Here is a 26,459-nt window from a genome sequence, read left to right as displayed (position 1 = left end):
AATATATGATAATTAATCCTATATCAAAGGTTTTGTTGACATTCAGGATTTATGGTAAACCAATTAAGCGATTTAAAACATGACTACCTCGGGATACGAATGGATGACCATTTATATTGGAAAGCTCACATGGCGAAGGTGGAAACAAACTTGACGCCACTATTCTACATTTTGCTAACTCAAGCAGCAAGAGACCAATAAAACTAGCACTGATGCATTCAAGACGGGAAACAACCGTTACAACGCAACTATTACAACGTACTACTTTTACAACGCAACTATTACAACGCAGGATCCATTACAACGAACTCCATTACAACACATGTTTTTACATCGCAGATACCTTTACAACGCATGCCATAACAACGTAAGTATTGGTAAGTATGTAATTATATTAAAAATGTTATTTAATTATTTTTATAAAAATAAATACATATTAATTAATTAATATATTTAGAAATAAAATATTATTTACATAAAAAAATAATTTAAATAATTCTATTATGAATTAATAGTTTACCCCTACACTATCAACAATTACCCTACTATTTCACCCCCCCGGAGTTAGAATAGTAATTTTTACCCCTACAGTATCCAACACTTACCCTACTATTTCACCCCCCTGGAGTTAGAATAGTAATTTTACCCCTACATTATCCAACACTTACCCTACTATTTCACCACCCTGGAGTTAAAATAGTAATTTTTACCCCTACAGTATTCAACACTTACCCTACTATTTCACCCCCCTGGAGTTAGAATACTAATTTTTACCCCTACAGTATCCAACATTTACCCTACTATTTCACCCCCCCTGGAGTTAGAATAGTAATTTTTACCCCTACATTATCCAACACTTACCCTACTATTTCACCCCCCTGGAGTTAGAATAGTAAATTGTACCCCTACACTATCCAACACTTACCCTACTATTTCAGCCCCCTGGAGTTAGAATAGTAATTTTTACCCCTACAGTATCCAACACTTACCCTACTATTTCACCCCCCTGGAGTTAGAATAGTAATTTTTACCCCTACACTATCCAGCACTTACCCTACTATTACACCCATTTATTTAAAACATTTTAATTATTAAATAAAAAAAATATATATTTATTAAAAAAAAGAAAATTAAAGTAAAATAAAATGTAAATTAAATTAAATTATATTAATTTTAATTTATTACATTTTAAAAAATATTATATACTTACCAATACTTACGTTGTAATGGCATGCGTTGTAAAGGCATCTGCGATGTAAAAACATGCGTTGTAAAGGTAGTTCGTTGTAATGGATCATGCGTTGTAAAAATTGCGTTGTAAAGGTAGGCGTTGTAAAAGTATGTGTCGTAACGTCATACATCCATTCAAGACAAATGCACGGGTGGCCTGCTCTTATGGTGCTAACTGTGGGATTTTACCAAAGTTCAGGCTCTTCTTAAACTGGGAAACATCTACTTGTGACATGTACTAAACCTGGGTCCTGGCACCCCAATGACAGTATTAACAGCGGAGCTGGGGTTCACAGGAGGATCTCATCCCGTAAGACACTGGGTGCGAGTGTGGTGGAACTCTAGCTCTTTCCTCATATAGAATTGTCCCGCAGGATCTGAGATGATGCAGAATTACAATAGTTTACCCTGGTTCGAGCACGTAAAGAACATTCTAACATACACTAGTTGAGTAGAGCAATAGAATAATCTGGAACTAATGATTAAGGCAACCCTAGAACTGGTTAAAAATAAATATTGGGCATCCAGGAAAGGCATCCTTCCGACTAATTACCTGAAAGAAAAATGTGAACGGCGCTAGGGGCCGTACTTGGACTTGCTGTTTCCTGGTAAGAAAATTGCTTTATATCTCATGTTCAGATTAGGAACTCTTCAGATGTGGCCTTTACTAAATCATGGGTGACGCCCCTGGAGGCGGAGCTGACACATGTCCCCGTACATAAGGGGGCCCAAATCATTTATGTGTGTTATGCTGCTGTGTGATATGTCGCTTAAAATCCGAAGGTACTACCTACGTCCACTTTTTCTAAAACGTATTCTGAGATGCTGCAGTGCAGCACTTTTCTTATGTTATAGAACTGATCGTGTGGAGATTTGCCAGGCAGAACCATAAACCAATTGTAATGATGGTTTTGCCATTTTCTGTTTGTCTCTGGAGGTTGTGCTCGTCCTTTGATATATCTGCCCTTATGAAATGGAGTGTGACTCGACTCCGGCATTAAAGGCACTAGAGCACAATGGACGACCTGGAGCCCCTTATTGACTGGACAGAGCATCCAGAGGTGTTGTTAAACATTTCTACTTGCACCTGCACTCTATAAAATGATTGTTTAGCTGTTGGCCGTCTATTGGCCCATATCTGAGGGTCAATTTCCATCGGGCTGTCAGCAAAACTGTAATTCTTTGGTCAATCCTCGTTTTTTAACATAATTCATAACTTCTTCGCAGAAGGCTTGTGCTCTTCTTTTATTTCTGTTTTTTATAAGACAGCGTTCAGGCTTCATAGCAGGTTTACCTTCTCTGAGTAGGCAACAAGCAGACGGAGATGCCGGTATCTGCACCTTGGTACACGCTTGTTAGCTGGTACGCTTTGTAAGATCTAATGACGCTCTATCTAATTGATTGGGTTTTAATAGTGATGTACGTCATCTGTTTGCACTTGCACTTTACGTCAGATCATGGATTATGAGCAACGTGTAGTATTTATATGAACTGTGCTTAAGTTGTTTTAAATTAACAAGAATTGTTATTGTTTTATTTTGTGCTGTAAATATCAATGTTTTTATTGTTATGGCATAAACTGCTGACAATAAACCTTTGCCATCAAGTACAACACCTGCAGGAATGCTCAGTGGGTTTTGCGCCGCTAGATTTAACATGGACGTCTGTGGAAGTGTGTCCCTCCAGAAAGCTCAGTAGATCATAGGGGGGATCAAGAAATATTTATTCAAGCATCACAGCTACAGAGAGCCCATACATCATCAAGCTAAGACCAATGCCAGTCCACCGCCTAGCAACAATCCCCACATTCCAGAATATCATGACAAAGGACGTCACACCTTCTTAAAAGGAAACAACTATGAATGAAAAGGATACAAAGAACATAATAAAGAATGCAGTTACGATCTTTCAAAAACTCAACAAAGTGATTTTATAGGCAAGGAGAAAACTGGGGTGCAAGGCAAATGGGAAAGAGCACACTTTAAGAGACACAATCGTGCAAACATCAGGGAATACATTTCAAGCGAAGTGGCCCAGAGTCCCTTTCTCGTGCAACAGGCTCTTCCACCTCAGAGCCCGAATCAGGCCCCCTAGTTGCAGTGTTAGTATCAAAACTAGCACTCGCCTGGCACTTCGCCACTCGACTTAGATACCAAATTTTATGGTCACTCGTCTTTATTGCATTTTTGAAAACCTTGATAACCTTAAACGCAAGACTGAATTCTGCCAGAATTGGCGGGGGTAGGATTCCATAGTGTTTGACACCAAACACAACATGTTTCCATGTTTCCGTGCAACCATCCCAAAGTTAGCATTTTTCAGCGAGGATATAATGCACTTAAGAGTAGATGGTTAGGCTGCATTAAAGAACAGCCCCAGAGAATAGGTTCCAAAGGCTGCAGAGGGGCCCTGCTCTTGCATGGGCACCCTTGCAACCAAGCACCCTTCCTTCAGGATTGATAAGGCCTGCCTTAGGGGTGACTGATAGGTCTCTATGTGTAGTGATTTAAGGTAGATATAGGTAACCTATATCTTAGTAAGGGGTGCCTGCGCCACCTTACCCAGGCTCCAGTAGCAGTCCTGTGGTGTCATTTTGGAAGGCTTCCCAGGGGTGGCATAATACATGCTGCAGCCCCTGGTAGGCCGCTGGGGTACCTATGCCCTTAGTACCTAGTATACCATATACTAGGGACTCACAAGGGTACCCCAGTAACCAAACTGGAGTTTACCTATAGTACATGGAATCAATTTAGAGAGAAAGCAGATAGCCTGGGGACCTTAATAGCAGGATCCCAGCCAAACTAAATCAAAAACCATCAAAACACCCGGCAAAAAAGTGGGGACAACCATGTGTTCAGATTCCACCTTCCTACACAGGTCCCAAAATATCTACAGAAATGTCCATCCACGGACCAGTAGGCTGTTCCCCAATAACCATGGGTTGCGTCCTGCACTTCAATATCGTGTCACAGCGCTCACATTCAGCACATTCACGCACCAACCTCTCTACATGTACATCCATGGTGGGCCACCAATATGCTTCCACGATCCTTTTCTTTGTCTTGGCAATGCCCATGTGCGAGGGGTCAGCACTCTTTACTAGCTTATCCCTTAGTGAAAGGGATGCAACCAACTTACTTCCATGCATGAGGAGACCACCCCACTGCCAGATCTTCCCTAACTTGCCAAAGACTTCGAGGACCTTTTCACAGTACTTCTTCTCACACAAACTACCCGTGACCATGGTTAGGACTTTCTGCAAGTCTAAATCGTTCAAGTGATGTTCCCTCCACTCACTCTCGAATATCAACCCTTAACTAATCGCACACACATTAATTCCTTCCTCCAGTTCTTCACCTCTAAACCACTCAACATCATCTGTTCCTCCCTGCCCTTGGACCAAACAAATGTGCTTCCCATCTGGAGGAGAGACCTCAAACAAGAGGTTTTCCATGCAAAGTTCAGAACAAACTTGAGATAAAATTCAGCAATGCCCAGAAACTTTACAAACTCTTCTTTGTTTAAAGGGGTGTGCAAATTACAAAGGGTGCTTACCAATGACTTTTTTTATTTGATTCCTGCAGCGGACACAAAATGCCCTAGGTGCTCTATTTCTTTGACCGCAAATTTGCACTTGTCAGCCCTAAGGGTGAGGTCAGCATCACATAACTTCTTCAATACTGACCTCAGCCTCCCATTATGCTCCTCAAAATCCACACCAAAGATGAGCACATCATCTGGGTACACCTTGAAACCCTGAAGGCTTCCAAGAATGCCCTCCATCGCCCTTTGAAAAAATGATGCAGAAATCAGTCCGAAAGGCATTCTTAGAAATCTAACGGTACCAAAGGGTGTTACAAAGGAGGTAATGTCCTGGGAAGAGGAATGAACGTTCTGAATGTTCTGAAGAGGAGTGAAGCCTGGCCTGGTGATAGGCGGAGGTCAAGTCCAAGGAAAAGAAATAACTTGCCCCCACAAGAGAACACTGCATTTTAGTTTTGTTGGGTAAAGGGTAGTGAACAACAATAACTGCTTTGTTGAGCACCCTCAAGCCTACACAGAGGCAGCCTCCCCATTGGCTTTGCGGGCCATAACAACAGGAGAGACCCACTCCGTTGCTTCAACTTCTTGAATGATCCACTTGGCTAAAAGATTGTCTAATTGAAATGTCATGCTCTCCCTTACTAACAGAGGTGCATTCCTGACCTTAGCTGTTTTTGGAACAGCGTTAGATGTTGGATTTGACCTTTATCCGATGTACATAATGTTTGAGATAAACCCAGTTTACCAGCAAAGACCTCAGAGAATTCCTTGATCCAGTCTCGATTAGCATTACTAACAACCCTAACTGGTGGTAATTCTTTTAGGCAGACAGAGGGAATCTCATTAGGATCAAGGCAGATCTGTATATCACGTTGATGGGACCAACTTATGAGCGAGAAGTGTGGCTCACTGGTTAGAGCGGCAGACTCTGAAGCAGAGATCAGGCCCGGGACCAGGGTTCAAGTCCCGACGCGGCAGGGTCTTGGTCTCAATGTCCGCGGACTCGATAATTCTCGCATCAGCGCCTACTCTAATCAAGGGTTCCACGCTGCAACTCTGGGCAATAGCTTGCTTAATCTCCACAATGGCCCCTACAACACTGGGATGCCTGGCTTCACCTTGGGGGTGCCCAGGAGAGGCATCTCACAGGGAGAGCCAGGAAGGGTTCCACAGCGTTATACAGCGCCGGGACGCCCCGTTGGGGCAGCTGTGCGCTTTACAAAATACACTACATTACATTACCTGGGATGACTCTTTCTTTGAAGTCAATTGTGCCCCAGAAATAACCCTGCAACTCAATAGTCACCACACCTTAACCTTTTGGTCTAATGTCTGGCTTGAAAAGGGTGACTTTGCCCAGCAGATAATGCTCATTAAATGTTTTGGGGACTAGTCTTTCCTTGGCCCCAGAATCGAAGAGCATGTTCACGGGAGCATCATTGATCAAAACTAGCTCCTGAGGGCCATCACTAGCATTCCCTGTGACTGGGAGAATATTGATTCATTCCAAATATTCTTCATAAAGATCAACTTCCCTGACTTTTTGATGCTTGTTGCCCGTTCTGCAGCTCTGTGAGACGTGACCTTTTCTCTCACACGGTTTGCCTTCCAGCTTGGGCAGTCTTTAAAGTTGGCCATATGGCCAGGGTTGCCACACCTGAAGCACTTCCCCTGAAAATTATTTGTGTTAAAGGGCTTTGAAGTGGTGCTTGATTTGGGTTTAACGAATCTATCCACCAGCACCTTGACATCAATGTTCTCGTTTTTATCACCTGTACTGTCTTTGGGTATAATATCAACACAAGCTTTTGAATGCTCGTGACATTTAGCTATGGTCAGCACTTCTTGAAGCAATTCCGTGTCTTTTTGCCACAGGGTGTCTCTCGTTTTGCCAAGGGCGCATCCCAACATGAACTGATCTCTTATGCACTCCTCTTAAGCTGCTCCAAAATTGCACATGGAAGCCAAATTGTGCAAGTTGGTTATGTACTGTTTGACTGACTCATCCTGCCTTTGCATCCTTCTCCCGAAGTGATATTGTTCAAGGACAGTACTCACTTTGGGGAGGTAGTGCAAGTCCAACTTTTTGATGCAGATCTCGTATTCATTAAGAGTGTCAGAGTCACTATCAGAGAGTTTAGGAAGGTGTTCAAAGAATTCTTGTCCCTCAGAGCCCAAACAATGCATTAACCATGAGGCTTTCTTCTGCGCTTAAGGAAGTGCCAAAGACACGAGCATAATGTGTGAAAACCTTCTTCCACGAGAGAGGAGGAACTCCTGGAGATGTCAAAAAGAAGGGAGGGGCATTGACATTTTGTATGATGCACGTACTATGTTTTGACCTAGTTACTACTTAAGGGTGAACTTCAGTGATCTGCTTACAGTGCGCAATATCCACAAACCTTATAAGCTGAACGCATCAGCGACACTGTGTGAAACTTCAACAATTAAAATTTAGTCCAATGCGAGCAATCCCAGAAACTTTATTTGCTGTATCAGCTGAACCATCAGCCTGATTACTGATGGAACATATTTATATAGGGTGGAGTCACTTTAATCTGGTGCTCAATTACATGTGTAGATGTGAGTCTGGTGGTGCCTGATAACTGAAAGGAAAATATTTGTTTATATACAATTTCATATATATATGATTTATTATTCCTTTTACAGCGCCTTCTACCTTGAGAAGGCCCATCCTAGACCAGTGTGTGGACAAAACACATGCCGACAAATCGAGGACAAAGGGATTGGGACATGGTCTAGGAACACTAACAACAAATCCTACATCGAACCTCACGTTTAACTGATGGAGCACAAAGAGCGATATAAAGCGATATACTGAAAAAAAGTAACTTGGAGAATTGCTGCACATTAAAGTAAATTAACTAATAATGAACTACATAACCACAGCTGTGAGACCTGGAAGCCAATTATTTCTCAGTAGAGCCCTTGTTTGTGATCACCTTACAGTGCTCACATTATAATCCGCTCTAGAAGAGATGGGAGCCTGGGGTATCTGATTACAGAAGCTCATTTACATGCAAAGGGGGGTGACAGCCTGTTTAGTACGCACAGCACAACTTGTTTACGTAAAATGCTTGTACACAAACAGGGTAAAGTCTTGTGTCTCTTTTTTTTCATTTTCTTTAATACATCCTGCACCTCGCTCTCTTCTTCTCTTCCTCTCATTTCAATTCATCGTAAGTTACTCAAATTCACTATTGCTTTTTTAGCACGGCACAAGTCGGGGGTAGCCACAGTTTGACAGTAGCCACTATTATCTAGAAAAGGGCCACAGTTCCACCTAGCTCTTTAGCCTGCAACTTGGAATTGTTACTTTGTTTCTTGCATCTGCAGACACAGGCCTCAGAGTGTTTGTAACTGTCTGTCCCAGTAGCAGTGTTCCCTTTATTTATTTCTGTGAGTGGCGCAAGAGAGGAACAGAGAAATCAGCCCCTCTATCGCTTAATACACTATAAATGTGAAACACTTTGGGGCTTAGGGGCTGGATAAAGAACGTCAGGAAACAAACACAAATTAAAAGAATTTTTGATTTATTAGCTGAAAACTGTTTAAAAATGTAATTTACAAGTTCCACATATCTGTTTAAAAATATTTACACTTTCAGTCATTTTCGAGTTTAGTTACAAACTGATAGTGGGAAAACACATGATGTATAAAACTTGATACCAAAAACTTCTTTTTACAATATTTTATGTTTCTTGTTTTTTGTTTTTAAAGCAGGCCGTCGATCTTTCATGTGAAAATTATCTTCTTGTGATGTCACTACTTGTGACATCATTGTGATTTGCATATGATAATGGGCTCCTTCACTATTTTCCTTATTTTCCCTGTTTATTACATGACATGGGTCTATAGATATTAAAAATAATTATATAAATTCACAGGTATTCAGCCCGTTTCTATGGTGATGTCACACATTGACAAGTTTTCGGCTGCTTCTTCTATTTTTAGGTGAGTACAAATCACCTGCTCCCCCTCCTTCCATTTCTTTTTCTTTTTCACCGCCTTTCTTTGTCTCTCTCGCTCTCTGTATCTCTCCCCCTCTCTATCTCCCACACACTCCTGTTAGCTTTAGCTTCATGAATCTCACTGCCACTTCTGGCATTCATATGACAAATCCTGAGGAATATTTCAGGACAAAGGACAATCAGTGTGGAAGACGATTTGCTCGGCGTGCAACAGATTGTCCTGGTACATATATGCTTTTGATGTGGAATTTCGCTATTTCACCACATTCTTCAAATAGAGTCTGCTGCTAACAGTGGCTCAATTCTGGTAAAAAGTTGAGTTTGGCACAGCAGAAAATGAATAGGGAGAGCCAAGTCGGAGAGGAGCCATGGGTCACACTTAGTTATAAGACCTGAGACACGAGCTGATCCATCAACCAAAAACAGTGTGTAAAAGATGCAGCAAAAATTACTTAAAAACAAGGTATATGCTCTGTTATATCTAAAAATAGGTTATTTCTTGAACACCTCTGCTTCATTTGAGTTCATTACATATACTACAGTGGCATTTGTTAATAGTAATACATACATTTTACCAATGAAGTTTCCATCTCCAGAGCCCTGACAACATGCCTACTTTGGGTGTGTTGGGTTTATAGATTTTATCACTAATCCTACAAGATAGGTGAACATACAGTGGTTAGTCCCTGTATTGTTCAGTGTTGCTTTTACAGGAAGTGTGATCAGGTGTGATTGAACTTTTTTATTTGTATCTCTTCTTCATCAAATAAAAATCAAGAATGTTTCTTTTCTTTTAATCCACATTGTGCTCGCTTCCCACTGTGTATCCTGGTGCATCATGTTGCTTTGCTTTGTGTACGGAAGTGAACAATCTCTGGAAACAAACACTTTTATTACTCTGCAAATACTGGTATCTGTTTTTCTTCTTTACTGCTAGTCGGGTCTTCTATCAAAAGCCCTTCACACTTTCAGCGCAATTCTATGTTTTCTCCCTGTGTGTTCGATGATGACTTTGTAGCTCTGATAATCGACTAAAGCTCTTCCCACATTCATTGCACTTGAATGGCTTTTCCCCTGTGTGTGTTCGCTGATGTCTTCGAAGACTTGATAACTCACTAAAGTACTTTGCACATTCACTGCACTTGAATGGTTTTTCCCCTGTGTGTGTTCGCTGATGATTTTGGAGGTTTGATAAGTGACTAAAGTTCTTTACACATTCACTGCACTTGAATGGCTTTTCCCCTGTGTGTGTTCGCTGATGACTCTGAAGTTGTGATAACCGACTAAAGCTCTTTACACATTCACTGCACTTGAATGGCTTTTCCCCCGTGTGTGTTCGCTGATGTATTTGAAGGTTTGATAACTGACTAAAGCTCTTTACACAGTCACTGCACTTGAATGGTTTTTCCCCTGTGTGTGTTCGCTGATGATTTTGGAGGTTTGATAAGTGACTAAAGTTCTTTACACATTCACTGCACTTGAATGGCTTTTCCCCTGTGTGTGTTCGCTGATGACTCTGAAGTTGTGATAACCGACTAAAGCTCTTCAAACATTCACTGCACTTGAATGGCTTTTCCCCTGTGTGTGTTCGCTGATGTCTTTGAAGGCTTGATAACTGACTAAAGCTCTTTACACATTCACTGCACTTGAATTGTTTTTCCCCTGTGTGTGTTCGCTGATGATTTTGGAGGTTTGATAACTGACTAAAGCATTTCACACATTCATTGCACTTGAATGGCTTTTCCCCTGTGTGTGTTCGCTGGTGTCTTTGTAGTTCTGATAACCTACTAAAACTCTTGACACATTCACTGCACTTGAAAGGTTTTTGTCCTGTGTTCGTGTGCCTATTAAGCTTGAGTAGTGATGACAAACTAAAGCTCTCACTGCATGTGTATGATTCTTCTTTCTTTGTTAATGTCTGTGGGTCGGGTATATATTTGTCTACATCCCATGACTGCATTTCCTGATGGGCCAACATGGCTGATAACGCACTTGTGTTTTTTTACACACTTTATATGTGTGCGTTATTTTACACGTTTGATTTATGTTTTAATAATAAAATGCATAAGCCACCAAATATTTGCTACACTCCTAATACGTAGAAGGTGTCTTTGTAGCCGATTGTGCCTTTAGATTGGATTATGGCAATGCACGCTTGCGGGTAAAGATGTATCTTCCTTCTGGCCGGTACAAATCAGGACAGTCTGTTGTATTGAAGATATAAGAACTCCTCTTTCCTTTACCCGTTAGTTGTCTGGCTCCGCTCTGTTGTGCTCTTCTCTGGTTACTGTGGTTTGGCCAGAAAGAGTTTACAATTTACCTAGAGCACGGAATGATGGCTTGTCATCATATTATAAAACAGAGCACTGCGGTAATCTCACCAAACAGATCCCATGATCAAAGTTGGTATTTGACACTTGTTTATACAGGAGGCGGTTTCTTATTGTTGTTGCCTTAATTTTCCTAAGGTCATTTCTTCGTCTTCTGGCGTGGAGGTGCACAGCTCAGTCTCTTACAATCACTGAACTGCCCTTGATGCTTCATCTGGGATCTGTCAGTTTGTGTGCAGGTTCCTCTGTCGCCGACTGCGCTGATGTTTTGCTGAATACTCTAGCTCAATATTTCTACTATTATTGAAGATTTACAGCATTCGCTTCATTATTGATGTCATTTCATACAGTCAAGGCTTGTTTTCTGTTGGATGTAAAGATATTTAACATTAATAAATTGAAACATAATGGAATGAGAATTCACAATGTTTAACTGGTTGTAAAATACATTTCGGGGGAGATTTACCAAATCTCCACGCAATGCAGCGCAGCCCCACCCCCTCCTCCATGGGGCTGCGCTGCGTTGCGCGACAGGGAGAGAGCAGGAGAGCACCATATTTTCAAAGATATGACTCTCACCTTCCCTTTCCCTTGCGCCGGCACTGATTACAGCGGCCCTGCGCCATGCACACACCTTAGCACCAGAGCGCTAGCGTGTGTGTGTGTGTGAGTCCAGCATAGGTTTTGTACAGGAAAGACACCCTTCCTGTACAAATTACTATGCCTAGACACAAGGGAAATCGTTTCCCATTTTGTATACGTGTTGCACAGTGCAGCACGCATGCAAAGTCAGAAAAGGAAGGAGAAATTAAAGCATTTCTCCTTCCTTGCAGGATGCAGTTTTCTCACGCTAAACCCAATCTACTGTATTTGGTAAATTGGGTTTAGCGTGAGAAACCTTGGGTGGTTGCACGGGAACACCCATGCACCATCCTTAACAGGCCCCCATGGTGCAAAGTAATGCGACACAGTGCTATGCGCTGATTCACATACATTTTACGTTATTTGCTTGAAAGTAAATTAGGAAAAAGGGATTTTGCACTGTTTTGCGCCACTTTTGTGACAAAACACAGCACAAAATGTTAGTAAATCTCCCCCTTCTTCTTTACCGCCTTTAAAACTTAGCAAGGACTATTTCATCATACACAGATATTTAACTAAAAGTGTTGTTGATCAGATGACATCTTAATAATGTCTGACAAGGAGGAGATTTAGCAGTGTTCACAGAGTAACTTAGCAAAGTAAGAGCGCTCACGGAGCACCCAAGTGCTAGAGGTATAGCTTAAGATAGACGCACATGGTCAAGATTTCATTTAAACAACAATAGGTTTTAGAAAAAGAGATGGATCAGGCTGGGCTGCAAAATGTCCAGTAACTTTTCACGAAGCATACAACAAAAGTAACTCCATTCACACACTTCTTCTCCTTTCCTATTCACTTAAGATCACCTCAAATGCCAACTCCTTTCTTTACCTCGCTGTTCATAAGCCACCTTTGACACTTTCAACAGCTCCTTGGTTCAAGCATTTCTGGTTTCCTCTAGCCTGGAAGATTGGAACATTATTGTGGGTTGAGGGGGGTTTCCTATCGCCATAACATCTGTTCATCTCCCTGAAACTGGTGAAGCTTACAGCACCTGGTTCTAGCCCTGAAAGACAACTTTAATAAGCAAGTCTTTAGTTCTTCCTAAAGAAGCTAAAGTTGTGTAAGATGCAGCTACTTCCGGGGCTTTTGTGTAAAGCAGAACAAGGAGTTAACTGTAAGGACCATCCTTTACATTATGAGCGCAGATAGGTCAAACAAATGTTGATTCATATAATATAATATTCAACAATATCAGTCATTTAGTACTTATAGAGAACCCATCACAACCAATAATTTACCTGACATATCCCCGCAGCAGATGCGTGCATATTACTCTTTTTCCCCCTTTTCCACCATTACATGGCATCAGGTATGATGTTGTCCGTTTGGGGCCCAGGATGCCACTTTGTGACTGGATGGGCATTTGGAAGAGTGGGAGTAGGTCTCAGTTATCCACAGGTGATGCGGCATTTCTACCTTTCCATATTTCTCATATTCAAGTTTACCTAATTTCCTGTCCTTCGGACCCTCTACTGCCCTCTGGCTGCACACTCACTCTGTGGGGTTCATCAGAAGTCTGATAACGGCCTGATAGTCTCAAGGCCTGTGACTGCTGTTCTCTGTGCTGCTCTCTGTCCTCCCCCGCTGTCTGTACTTGTTCTGTGACCGTTTCTTCCCTCTGTTCCCCTCGCTGTCCCTGTGTGTCCCTGCCTGGTTTTCCTTCTGTCCCCCTCGCTGCCCCCGTGTTTCTCTGCCCGTTTTTGCCTTTTGTTCCTTAGCTGCCCCTGTAACCCTGTGCCCGTTTTTAGGTGGAGGACTCCGTCGCACTGCTGTAAGCAGTGTGGGCGGAGCCCCGAAGATTTAATGTTTTTTAGTAAAGGGGCTTGAACCTGCCCCTCTTCTCCATTGGCTGGCTTCCTACACGGAGGCCAGCCATTGGAGGAGAGAGGCGTCACTCGGTTCAAGCCCTGTCTTTTTCGGATTGAGGGGTGTTTTTTTTTGTTTCTTTCTATTTACTTTCTCTCCTCTTTCCAATGGCTGGAATTTTACCTTCCAGCCAATGGGAAGAGGAGAGAACGTAAACACGCCCCTCAATCCAAAAAATGACCCTGCTTTCTCCGAGGCATTTCTGCCTCGCTTCGGAGAAACGTGGTTGTGTCACTTTTGCCTCATGTAATGTAACGTTTGCTTTTGTAATTTGTTCACTTGTACTGTTCTTATGTATCAGTTCTGTTCCTATTGTGAAGCGCTCTGACACCTTCGGGTAAAGTCTGCGCTATATAAAAACACACATAAATAAAGACAGAAAATGCCACCTTCTGTTCAGAGAGACGGGCAAAGCAGTACCATCGCAACATGGCCGCAATATCTGCCGTACAACTGTTATCACAAGCTGCAGTTGCTGGGATACAAAATGTTCTCGCCTTACGGCTGTATTGCAGTGTTGAAAAGAGTGTTGTGATTATTTCTCATATTTTGTGCCTTAGAATATTATTTCCATTAGGAAACTACTTTGTGTTTTACATTGATAAACTATTGTCGTTGTTGTGTTTCTCATCGTTTTTTGTTTACCTTACCATCGAAATACCGGTCTTATCAGTAATATAGTGGGTACAACCTGGCCGTGGCTGTGGGTACAGGCAAGACCGCTGACCTACCATGTGGTATGTATGTAATAACCATAACGTACATACCACACAGGTAACAACCATTACATTATGGCCGTGATGTTTGATAAGTTAGTCCTTCATCGCTGTCTTTGGTCCGCGGCGACTGTGCGGCGGGGGCTGGGCCTTGGATGCCACGTTGAGTAGCTGGACGTGGAAGCGCCACTGGAGCTGCACCGGGAGGAGCAGGAGAGCAGCGCAGCCGCCATCAACTGCAGACACCAAGAACAGGTAAGGGCAAGACCACCCCATCACCGGCAGCTCCCTGAATCTGCAGGCCAGGCTATTTTTTAGTCAAACCGAAAAGAGTTGCTTTGCACCATCAGCAGTAAAGTGGATCCAGGAAATGAAAACCGGCCGCTGCGTGTTTGCCACCTCTTAACCCTTCCCCGCACTGCACCCGTACACACAGCTACCTCTCTGTGTGTATGTGCAGAAGGTTGTCCACACCCTTCCTTGCCATGCTACCTCAGAAGTTGCATTTTCCTCTTGGGGTTGTCAAACAAGTCTGCACTTTCTCTGTCTCTGTTTATTTTCTGCTTGAACTCCCTGGCAGTGATCTTTGCTGGCCGGAGTTTTCTTTCCATATTTACGAACCAGGTACTCTGCTGCTCGCCAGGCTGTCAAACACTTACACTGCCCTGGTGATGAGGTGGAAGATGCGTGGCGTAAAGGTTCCATGAAAGCAATCTCTTCCGCCATATAACGTGCCTTTTTATTGGGCAGCTACCACCCAGTCGCACTACGAGGGAGAAAGGAAGACTTAGGTGCCCCTGGACCTGCCTATTGGCAATGTAAATGACAATGCCATTTATTTATGATTTAAAAAAAAATATATCATGAGCAATGCCAATAGCTCTACCTTTAATAATGCCAAGACCATTGCATTGCAAATGCTTGTTGCTTTCTGTTCCCTCGATGTCCCTGTAACACTGTGCCCGTTTTTGCCTTCTGTTCCATTTGTTGCCCCTGTATTTCTGTGCCCTTTTCCCTTCTGTTCCACTCGTTGCCCCTCTATTTTTGTGCCCTTTTGCCTTCTGTTCCCTTTGTCATCCGCAGCTGCATCCCCTGCGGCCCCGCCCCTTGACTGCCCATTCGGTGCCCCCGCCTCCCAGCTGCTCCTCCCTCCCACCTCCCCACATATGCCGGCCGCTGCGCGGTGAGGAGAGTGACCCTTGACCATACCAGGTAGGTCTCTTCCCCTCCGCACAACACCGCCTGTGTGTCCCTGCCCCAGCTGCCGCTGCTGAGGAAGTTCGAGGCCCTCCTCCACCTGCAGGCTACCACCTGCACCTCATCCCTGGAGGCCAGTGGTAGGCTGTAGGTTTGTTCTTCTTCCGCTATATATTGTATTTACTGTATTGCCTGTATTGCCTTATTGTCATTGTTGTGCCTGTAACTGCTGTTCTCTGTGCTGCTCTCTGTCCTCCCCAGCTGCCTGTACTTGTTCTGTACTTGTTTCTTCCCTCTGTTCCCCTCACTGTCCCTGTGTCTCTCTGCCCGGTTTTCCTTCTGTCCCCCTCGCTGCCCCCTATCTCTGCCCGTTTTTGCCTTTTGTTCCTTAGCTGCCCCTGTATCCCTGTGCCCTTTTTTGCTTTCTGCTCCCTCGTTGCCCCTGTAACACTGTGCACATTTTTGCCTTCTGTTCCATTCGTTGCCCCTCTATTTTTGTGCCCTTTTGCCTTCTGTTCCCTTGTCGGCCCGCACCGCTCCTCGGCTGTGTCACCTGCGGTCCCGCCCCCCTGCCCATTCGCTGCCCCCGCCTCCCACCTCCCAGCTGCTCCTCCATCCCACCTCCCCATATATGCGGGTGCGCCTAAGGCAAGCCCGTCTGCACTTGTCCGCAGCGCCAGAACCCCTGGTTCCCGCACCTGCCATGAGGAATGCCGCCACTATGATGCCAGCATTCTGCACAACATTGGACGGACTCACACCTGTTTCAAGGCCGCCCCAAAACGCACACATGGTCCTTCACCTACCGGAACTACAGCTTCACCAGTCTCAGCGCTGACTAACCACCGGCCAAGAAAGACCTCAACCACCTCCGATGCATACTACTGAACACCTGCAAACACGCCGTCGAGCTCTGGGACCTGCTCGACACATCATCCCCGGACGTCACCTTCCTGACAGAGACTTGGATGAACGACTCCTCTGCACCCGATATCGCCATAGCCTTCCCAAACGGCTACAAAATCACCGGCAGAGACCGCACCAACGGAGTCGTAGGAAGAATCACATCGTCCACAAGAACAGCATAAGGGTCTCGACTAGCACCAACAATACTCTCAGCACCACGAACACTTGCATTTCGAGATCCGCACAGACCCCAACTCCACCCTCAGAGGCACCCTCATCTACCGACCCCCCGGACCCTGCCCCTAGTTCAGCGACTCCATCGCCGACTTCATCAGCCCGCATGCCCTGACCTCCAGAGACTACATCCTCCTCGCAGACCTGAACTTTCACCTTGAGAACAACAGCATCTCCGCAACAATGATCGACAACCTCGCCAACCTCGGACTGAGTCAACTCGTCACAACGCCCACCCACTCCGCCGGACACACGCTCGACCCCGTCTTCTCCTCAAGCCTGCACGTCTCCTTCAACCACACCACCGAACTCCTCTGGACCGACCACCGCTGCATCCACTTCACCTTCCAGAAACCCACCACACACCACAGCACCCAACAGATTCTCCACCGCTGCTGTAGCAAAATCACCGAAGACCAACTATGTGCAAACCTCGCTCTCAGCCCACCCACCAAACCCTCTGACAACGACGACGCTGCCCACAGCCTCAGATGCTGGATCGACAACTGTGCCAACCCCCTTGCCCCGCTGAAGAAACCTCCCCACAGAGACACCAGCAAGAGGGCCAGCTGGTTCACCCCAGGAACTCCTAGCCTCCAAGCAAGCTTGCCGGAAACTAGAGAAGAAATGGCACAGTGAACAGACTCCGGACAGCCAGCCTGCACAAAAGTACGCCATCCGCAACCACCACCACCTCATCAGGGCTGCCAAGAGGACCTCCTTCAAAGACCGCTTCAACAACAATGCACACAACAGCGAGTAGCTTTTCAACATCGTGAAGGAAATCTCCAACCCAAACTCCAACACCAAAGCCATCCCACTGTCGCAAGCCCTGTGCGACTCCCTCACCACTTTCTTCCACCGCAAGATAGCGAACATCCACTACAGCTTCAACACCCAGACAGCCCAAACAGACAGCATCACAACAGACTCTCCGCACACAATCGACCACAATCCCCTGCTAGCGTGGGCAAACGTGAGCATCGATGACGCCATCAAGACCATGAGCATAATCCACTGCGGCTCTCCATCAGACCCAATCTCGCACCACGTCTTCAACAAAGCAAGCAGTTCCATCGCACCCCACCTGCGCAACGTCATCAATCTCTCCCTCAAGACCGCGACCTTCCCAGAGAGCTGGAAACACGCTGAGATCAACGCCCTATTCAAAAAACTTAAGGCAGACCTAAGAGACCTCAAGAACTTCAGGCCCATCTCTCTGCTCCCGTTCCCGGCCAAGGTCATCGAGAAGATCGTCAACGGACAGCTAACCCGAAACCTCGAAGAAAACAGAATCCTGGACCCTTCCAAGTCAGGGTTCCGCAGCAACACAGCACGAGACCGCCCTCATCGCCGACACCGACGACATCAGGACCCTGCTGGATAATGGTGAGACCGCAGCACTCATCCTCCTAGACCTCTCTGCCGCCTTCGACACCGTCTGCCACTGCACACTAAGCGCATGCCTCCACGCTGCAGGGATTCGAGACAAGGCTCTGGAATGGACCTCCTCCTTCCTCTCCGGCAGAACCCAGAGCGTCCGCCTCCCCCCATTCCGATCCGTAGCCTCCGAGATCATCTGCGGCGTACCCCAGGGATCCTCCCTCAGCCCAACGCTGTTCAACATTTACATGGCCCCGCTCACACCCTTAGCCCGACAGCACGACCTCAACATAATCTCCTACACCGAAGACACTCAACTGATCCTCTCCCTCACCAAGGACCCCCATCTCGCCAAAACCAACCTCCACGAAGGAATGAAGGCCGTCGCAGACTGGATGAAGATCAGCCATCTGAAGCTGAACTCAGAAAAGACAGAGCTCCTCATCCTCGGCGCAAACCCTTCAGACTGGGATGACTCCTGGTGGCGGACGGCACTGGGGGCAGCCCTGACACCCACCGACCACGCACGTAACCTGGGAATCATCCTGGACTCAACGCTCTCAATGACCTAGCAATTCAACTCCGTCTCCTCCTCCTGCTTCAACACCATCTACAGATGGATCCCGACAGATACAAGAAAGACAGTCACCCAGGCCCTCATCAGCAGCAGACTCGACTACGGAAACGCCCTCTACGCGGGAGCCCCAACCAAGCTCATCAAATGACTGCCACGCATCCAAAACGCCTCGGCACGACTGATCTTCGAAACTATGACTGCATCATCCCCCACCTAAGAAACCTGTACTGGCTCCCCATCAACAAGACGATATCCTTCAAGCTCCTCATCCATGCACACAAGGCACTCCACAAGACCGGCCCAGCCTACCTCAACAGATGACTTTCCTTCTACATCCCCAACCGCCAGCTACGCTCTGCCGACCTCTCACTTGCCACTGCCCCGCGCATCTAAAGAACAACCACCAGCGGGAGATCCTTCTCCCACCTCGCCGCCAAGACATGGAACACCCTCCCACTGAGCCTACGACAGACCCAAGACCTGCTCACCTTCAGAAGGATACTCAAGACCTGGCTGTTTGATAAGTAGCAGCCTCCCCCCCCCAGCGCCTTGAGACCCTTGCGGGTAGGCAGTGCGCTTTACAAATGACTGATTGATTGACTGATTGATTGATTGAAGGCCATGGATCTCACTTCTTCTACAACACTAATTGCAGACATAGGGCCTAGTTAGGAATTTGTCCAACAGATTATTGCCTCAAAACTAGGGGTGGTTGAAGAATTATGCTCTTCCGGCAGACCTTGCAACGTTTTGCCCACTCCGTTCCAAAAAACTCCACAAAGTGATGCAGAACGGAGTTTTTTTTCTCAAGCGGTTCGTCAATGGTGACGTGATGAGCACTTGTGAGAAAATATAACGGGCTAGACCTCCTCCTGGCGAGATTTCTCATTGCGGGAAGTCGTGGCAGGTCGTGACCACTCGAGTGTACCAATCTGCCATTCTCGTTGATGAAGCTGCACTTGATTAGAATGTCAATTCGAGCAGCAGAAAGTATCAGCGCTCTCTGGCGCAACGCGTAGTGCCGTTCGTGCTGATTTTACATTGCGGGAAAAACTCCTGGCACAAAAAATTTGTGAGAGCAGCGCAACTTAGAAACTCTGCCACTAGCGTAAGTCCGCAGAGTGCGGCGGGGTTTCCCTGGCACTTCGTGGAGTTCAGCGGACTAAAACTCTGCGAACTACACCAAGGCCTAATCAAAATGTGACAGATATCCAGTCTGCCTTATTATAATTGCCACAGGATGTAATACACTTTTTATTGGGCGGGCAGGGTACCTGTCACATTTGTGATGGAATAAACCATCTGCTGAAATCTAAATCAGGCCTTTGGTGTACATTGTGTCCAGTGTGGCTAGCTGGGCTTGAAGGATCTTGTGGTTTGTGGTTCTCTCACTGCTTTGAGGTCACCGCCAGGCAGGACTTCTGTCAGCCGCGCCTTGTTCAGATCTTCCTTCCAGGCAAGAATTCTGATAGCTGTGCCTTGTTCAGATCTTCCTTTCTAAGCTGGACTTCTGTCAGCGGTGCCTTGTGCAGATCTTCCTTTGATGCAAGGGCTTCTGTCAGCTGCGCCTTGTGCAGATCTTCCTTCCAGGCAGGGTCTTCTGTCAGCTGTGCCATGATCTTCCTGCCAGGCAGGACTTCTGTCAGCTGTGCCGTGTGCAGATCTTCCTTCCAGGCAGGACTTCTGTCAGCGGTGCCTTGTGCAGATCTTCCTTTGATGCAAGGGCTTCTGTCAGCTGCGCGTTGTGCATATCTTCCTTTCAGGCAGGGCTTCTGTCAGCTGCGCCTCGTGCAGATCTTCCTTTGATGCAAGGGCTTCTGTCAGCTGCGCCTTGTGCAGATCTTCCTTCCAGGTTGTGACTTCTGTCAGCTGTGCCATGTGCAGATCTTCCTCCCAGGCAGGACTTCTGTCAGCCGCACCTTGTGCAGATCTTCCTTTCAGGCAGGGCTTCTGTCAGCTGCGCGTTGTGCATATCTTCCTTCCAGGCAGGGCTTCTGTCACCTGCGCCTCGTGCAGATCTTCCTTTGATGCAAGGGCTTCTGTCAGCTGCGCGTTGTGCATATCTTCCTTCCAGGCAGGACTTTTGTCAGCTGCGCCTCGTGCAGATCTTCCTTTGATGCAAGGGCTTCTGTCAGCTGTGCCTTGTGCAGATCTTCCTTTCAGGCAGGGCTTCTGTCAGCTGCGCGTTGTGCATATCTTACTTCCAGGATGGACTTCTGTCAGCTGTGCTCTGTGCAGATCTTCCTTTGATGCAAGGGCTTCTGTCAGCTGTGCCTTGTGTAGATCTTCCTTCCAGGCAGGGCTTCTCCCAGCAGACCCTTGTGCAGTTTTTTTGATTTCCCTGTATTACACAAGCATGTAGTTTTGGGATGTAACTGGCTCCCCTGCCGCCACACGGAAATGGTGGATTGTAATGACTTTTGTTTTATGTGTTGTTAGCGTTTGACACCATTTCTTTTCTTTGTCTCTGTTACTAGTAGCTGATACTTCACCAGGGAGCGTGTGAAGGTCGCATGGGTTGCTGGACCCTAATTAGGTTTATATTTTGCCCTCACATTATCTTTTAAACTTGCTAATATTGTGATGAGTAGTACTTTAGTTTCATACATGCCTCTCCGGCACCCCTCCCTTGGAGGTTGTGCTACATAGACATATCTAGGGCGCACCGAAGTTGCGCCTAAGGCAAGCTCCTCCAAACCCGTACACGCTTAAGACTGTGCTTAGCGCCGGCTCTTCTGTTGGTTTCACCCCCCATCCGGCTGTTCATATCAGCTACTCACGGGCTGAGCTGCTCACTTTTAAACCTTTAGGTAAGACTTGTTTAGGCCCTACTTTGATTCTGAATGATATTATCGGCGAGACTAGTTGCCTAGATTGTAAGCTCACTCACAGTACCTCCAGGATTGTCGCACTTAGCTCTCCTACACCGCATGTCTTCAGTTACCCACTCCTCAGAGGGAAATCAGAGGCATGTTTATTAATGCATGTTCTCTAACAGAGAGTGCATCCTATTTTGCTGACTTTCTAGGAACTTGTGCACTGGATTTTGTTTTCATCCCTGAGACCTGGGCAGATGCTTAATCCGACCCAGATCTAATTGTTCCTATTGTTTCAAATTTCAGACTTGTTCATTTGTTGAAAGGGGCGGTGGGTTAACAATCATTTACAGGGACAACCTCAATGCCTCCTTTAAGACATCACCGGCCGCATCTGATTATGAAGCCCTTGCATTTAAAATTCCGTTTTCCAATCATTACTCCTTCAACGGGTACTTATTTACCGACCCCCAGACCCTAGGACAGCCTTCTTAAATAGTGACAATCAGCTCAAGGACATTAAACCCAATTCCCTTGATTTCACTCTACTCGGTGACTTCAATTTTCATCTTGAAAATTCTGTGGATAAAGATAGGCACACAGACCAACTACACTCCCTCAGGGATCACCCGTCCATCTGCCAGGATCAAGACTCAGATCTTTCAACCTTCTCTGAGATTTGTGGAGGCTTCACACTCAGTGAGCTCAGAGATGCCTGCCTTGTAAAACCATCTCATGAGTGGAAGAAAAGAACAATAAGTGACACGCACCGCACAGGCGTGTAAATAAATCTACCATTATCATTCCATGTACCACTGTCCTACTGCTGCTGTTTCGACATGGATGTTTTGCCGTCTATCACAGCAGTTTCTTCCTTTAAAATCTTACTCAATAGTTTGTTTTCCATCATACCTACTTACCTATGTACTGTTTCTGACTCTACAGCATCTCTGGCAGACATGTTGTGCTGTCTGTTGCTACATAAATAGGAAGTAGATTGCTACTGCAGGAAGAGTGCCCTTGATTGGGATAAAAGGTGCCATGTTTGTTAGAAAAGCTGCAACTATTAGAATAATGACATACCAAAAGCAGCGCATACAATGCAATAACACAGAGCGGGTACTAGGAAAACGTGATGCAAACAATGCAATTACACAGGCCAGGCACTAGATTAGAGCAAACAATGCAATAACACATGCTAGCTAGCAGGTGAATCTGATGCAAACAATGCAATAACACAGACCAGGCACGAGGAGAATCTGATGGAAACAATTCAGTAACACAGGACAGGCACCAATGGGGTTGCACCCAGTGGAGGTACTAACAGAAAGTGTTCAGTGTCCACCAGCAGGAAAACTTCTATTCTGTTTGTAAGTTCTCTTGACAGGTGAGCATGTAATAGCTGGCGGGATCCAGGGAACATTGAGGTCAAGAGGGTGGGAGGACAAAGACTAGTTTCATATGGACTGAAGCATGGGCAAAATGACCAATATTTCAAGGAAGTATTTACCATATAGTAAATCATGCAGAGTCAGGTTTTTTTTGGCCAGGTGTGGGATATTACGTACCAAGTGGTGTCAGAGAGATTATAATCGTCCCTTCAAGGGTCATCTGCTTTACAAAGAATTTGGAGTGACTCTAAAAAGCAGTGACGGGCATGCAGTGAGAGGAGAGAATGCAGATTGTCACTAACGTTATGAAACAGCACACAACTTTAGAGGCAACGTAGATACAAGGGAGACACCTGAAATGGGCTCTGCACCTCACATGAATCCAGTACACGAAAGCGCCTTTACACACAGACCAAACATCCTTGGTGGGTCTGAGGGGAGAAGAGGGGCTCAGAACACAAACATAGAAGGAAGAGCTAGTAGGTGTTCAGGGACACGTTACTGGAAACTGACTACTCTAGTTAGTCGTGTCATGGACTGGTTGTCGGGACGGTAGTCCCCTACAACAAGCAGCTTTTGCTCCACGACCAAAAGAAAAGGTCTCAACCTTCTTAGATGAAAATATTGGTGGGAAGGCACTTATAAATATGCTCAATACATCTAGCAAATGTTGGCGAAAAAAAACCTTGACACAACCCTTAACGAGGTGGGCAATTCACTGGTGTGTGTGCGCACCACCACTATTAGACATTCCATCTAATCCCAGCTTTATCACTTTACCTAAAGATGCTGGAAATAGACACCAAATGTTACTTCTCGACAGGGCCACTATACAGGTCCTTATCCTGGGATTGTAGTCCCTCAGCTGCTCCCTCACAATCTCTGCCACCCCACGTGTGGCTTACAGCACTAAGAAACTCTGCAACCAGGAGACTCTGTGTTTAACCCTGACCTACCAATTTGTGAAATAGTGCGCTTGGGAATCACTAAGTAAATGTATGCCTCTCCCCCCATTTATGTCCAGGATCGGGGGTATTTACAACCATCCTAAAGTTGTAAGTAAAACTGCTTTTAAAAATGGACCCAGACTCTGGTGATGCGGGTTCCTTCCAGCGGCTCCTGGAATGTTGTTGTTGATGCGTTGCCAGAGTGTTCCCGGCAGTTACTGAGAGCCGCTTTTGACACAGTAAATCACTCGATTATGATCCAGCTACTCAGGAACATAGGAGTGGATGGCACGGCGCTTCAATGGCTAGCCTCCTTCCTAAAGGGTAGAACCTATCAGGTCTTTGAAGAAAATGCTATTTCCCAGCCTACATTCCTTCAGTGTGGGGTGCCTCAGGGCTCTTCGCTCAGCCCAACCCTTTTCAATGTTTAAATGTCCCCGCTAGCAGACATAGTAGACCCACATGATATTCGCATAGTCACCTACGCTGATGACACTCAGCTGGTGGTAGGGCTTAATCAACCCGTCCAGGAAACCCATACCCTCCATTCCTGCTTGAGCGACATCTCAAACTGGATGGATCAGTCTCAGCTCAAACTTAATGGGGGAAAAACGGAGATTATGATCTTGGGTAACCATATCAGTTTTAACCCCAGTCTGATGTGGCCTTCTTGCATGGGTCCAGCCCCTGCACCAAAATCAGAAATTAAGAGCCTTGAACCAGGATCTCAGCCTCAGGACCCAAGCCAGGAAAACAGCAGCCCTGTGCTATGGCCTCCTGAGAATGGAGCGAAAGGTTCTACCTCTCCTTCCCCGATAGCAAAGAAAGTAATGGTCCAATCCCTAATACTCTCCAGATTGGACTATGGAATGCACTGTACTTAGGTGCTCCCATCTCCGCAGTCAGGAAACTTCAAACTGTGCAAAATAGCGCAGCAAGGCTGTTGACAGGGACTTCCAACATGCTTTCGGCCAGACCTGTCCTCCGCACCATCCACTGGCTCCTGGTCCAAGAGCAGATCAGGTTTAAGGCCTTGTGCCTCGTACATAAAGCATTGCAAGGACTCAGCCCTCCCAAAATCTCCACTATGATCCACCCTTATGAAGCTAGTCGGAACCTCAGTTCAGATGACCTGTATCTGGCAGAGACCCCGAGGATCAAGAGATCCAGGAGCGTTGGCAGACTTTCCTCATAAAATGCCTCTAGACTCTGGAACTCCCTACCTCTCCATCTACACGTAACTCAAGACCACATGGCTTTCTGGAAGCAATTAAAGTCCTTGCTCTTTCCCTAGTGCCCTGGCCCCCTGTGTCGGTGACTTAGCGCTGGGAGGCCTCCGTGTAGCCATGCGCTCTATAAATGCTCTTCCATTCCATTCCATTCCATTTTCGTTCCTGGTGAAGTTGGGTGAGTGGTGAATAAATCTTACACTTAGCCTACCACTTAGATGACACGAGAGCTTAATTACCACATAGACATTGCCTGGGGGGGGTGGGGGTACAGAGAACCTACTCTCATGGACTATTCACAAGAATGTAACATGGCCAAGTAATAACCTTTGGAAAAGTAGTTCTGCATTCATCAGACTTAAACTGTTTAGAAGTAGGCAAATCCTACTCTTTCTGTGCCTCTGTCCACTGATCTGACAATGTATTCACCTTGAAGAAGCCTGGATGGAAGAAATAAACATGAACGGCACGTTCCCAGCACATACCACCAGCATGGATTCCATTCACTCCTTCAGAGCTGCTTAACTGCAGGTCTCCACACTCCCTATCAGCATCTCTAAAGGCAAACACTGTCGAAGCAACAGGAGGGGGAGAGCCCGTATGACCCTCTAGAGCCTAGGCTGCTTACTAGAAAACAACGACAAAGGACAGGACTCTGTTAGGATAAACGATCCATCTCAAATATGAGGTCAACGTATTATTTATCGCCTTAATGGTGCAAACGACACTCTGGAATTAAATCAATACTGTTTGCATAATCAATGTTCGATTAAGAATAGATGCCAATAGAATCACCTTACGCAGTGTAAAGTAAAACCTCTAGTTCACCAAATGCGATAGGCTCGCCGTATTCGGAAGTAATCAAGATAGTAAGTGGGTCAGTTCATTAAGCGATTAATTTTAATTGTAGACAGGTATTCAATTCATATTAACTTCATATGTTGAATAAGTAGGATATATTATCCAAGTGCAAACTTGTATCCATCATGGTAACAGATATCCATAGCAAGTAATGCAGTAATTCAAATGCACATGCGTCCCCAATGCATTTTGAGCGAACTGCTCTTCGTCAGGGCGAATATTCTAAGAGAAAAGCAAAGTAAAATCTGAGATGCTAAACGGTGTACAGGACTGAGCATCGCAATAAACAAGACCAAATGGTCATCAATGTGAAATAGGCTGGTGTGGACCATCTAGGAATGGAAAGAGAACCAAAGTTTTATAAATGCCCGTGAAGTGCTGAAAAAAGTTGGTACATCAATTCCTGAAATGTGCAGACCTTAAACATGCAGTCAAATGTGTTAGGGTAAAAGAGACCGTCATAGAGGTGGAATCGCAGAGAAATTAAACGTGAGGTCGGAATGGGATATGTAATACCGGAAAACAAACGTGTAGTGATTAGAATGATAAACAGACGCTATAAGAAAGAAATACGCTGCGGTTATATTGAACAGATC

At 45.6% G+C, this 26,459-nt stretch overlaps 1 protein-coding gene across 1 annotated transcript in view; it reads right to left on the bottom strand.

The window, feature by feature from the left end:
* Positions 1–8,521: 8,521 nt before the first annotated feature.
* The window catches only part of LOC144807980 (uncharacterized), a 42,467-nt gene continuing 24,529 nt past the window's right edge, over positions 8,522–26,459 (bottom strand). The window contains exon 2 of the mRNA XM_078673561.1: positions 8,522–11,459. Within this exon, the coding sequence (XP_078529687.1) occupies positions 9,745–10,743 (999 nt within the window). The 5' untranslated portion in view covers positions 10,744–11,459 and the 3' untranslated portion in view covers positions 8,522–9,744. The remainder of the gene's footprint in view (positions 11,460–26,459) is intronic.

The sequence above is a fragment of the Lissotriton helveticus genome, chromosome 1_2 (genome assembly GCF_964261635.1).
Source record: "Lissotriton helveticus chromosome 1_2, aLisHel1.1, whole genome shotgun sequence".
Classification (NCBI taxonomy): domain Eukaryota; kingdom Metazoa; phylum Chordata; class Amphibia; order Caudata; family Salamandridae; genus Lissotriton; species Lissotriton helveticus.
The sequence above is the reverse complement of the archived record's forward strand: the minus strand, read 5'-3'. Positions and strand labels throughout refer to the sequence as shown.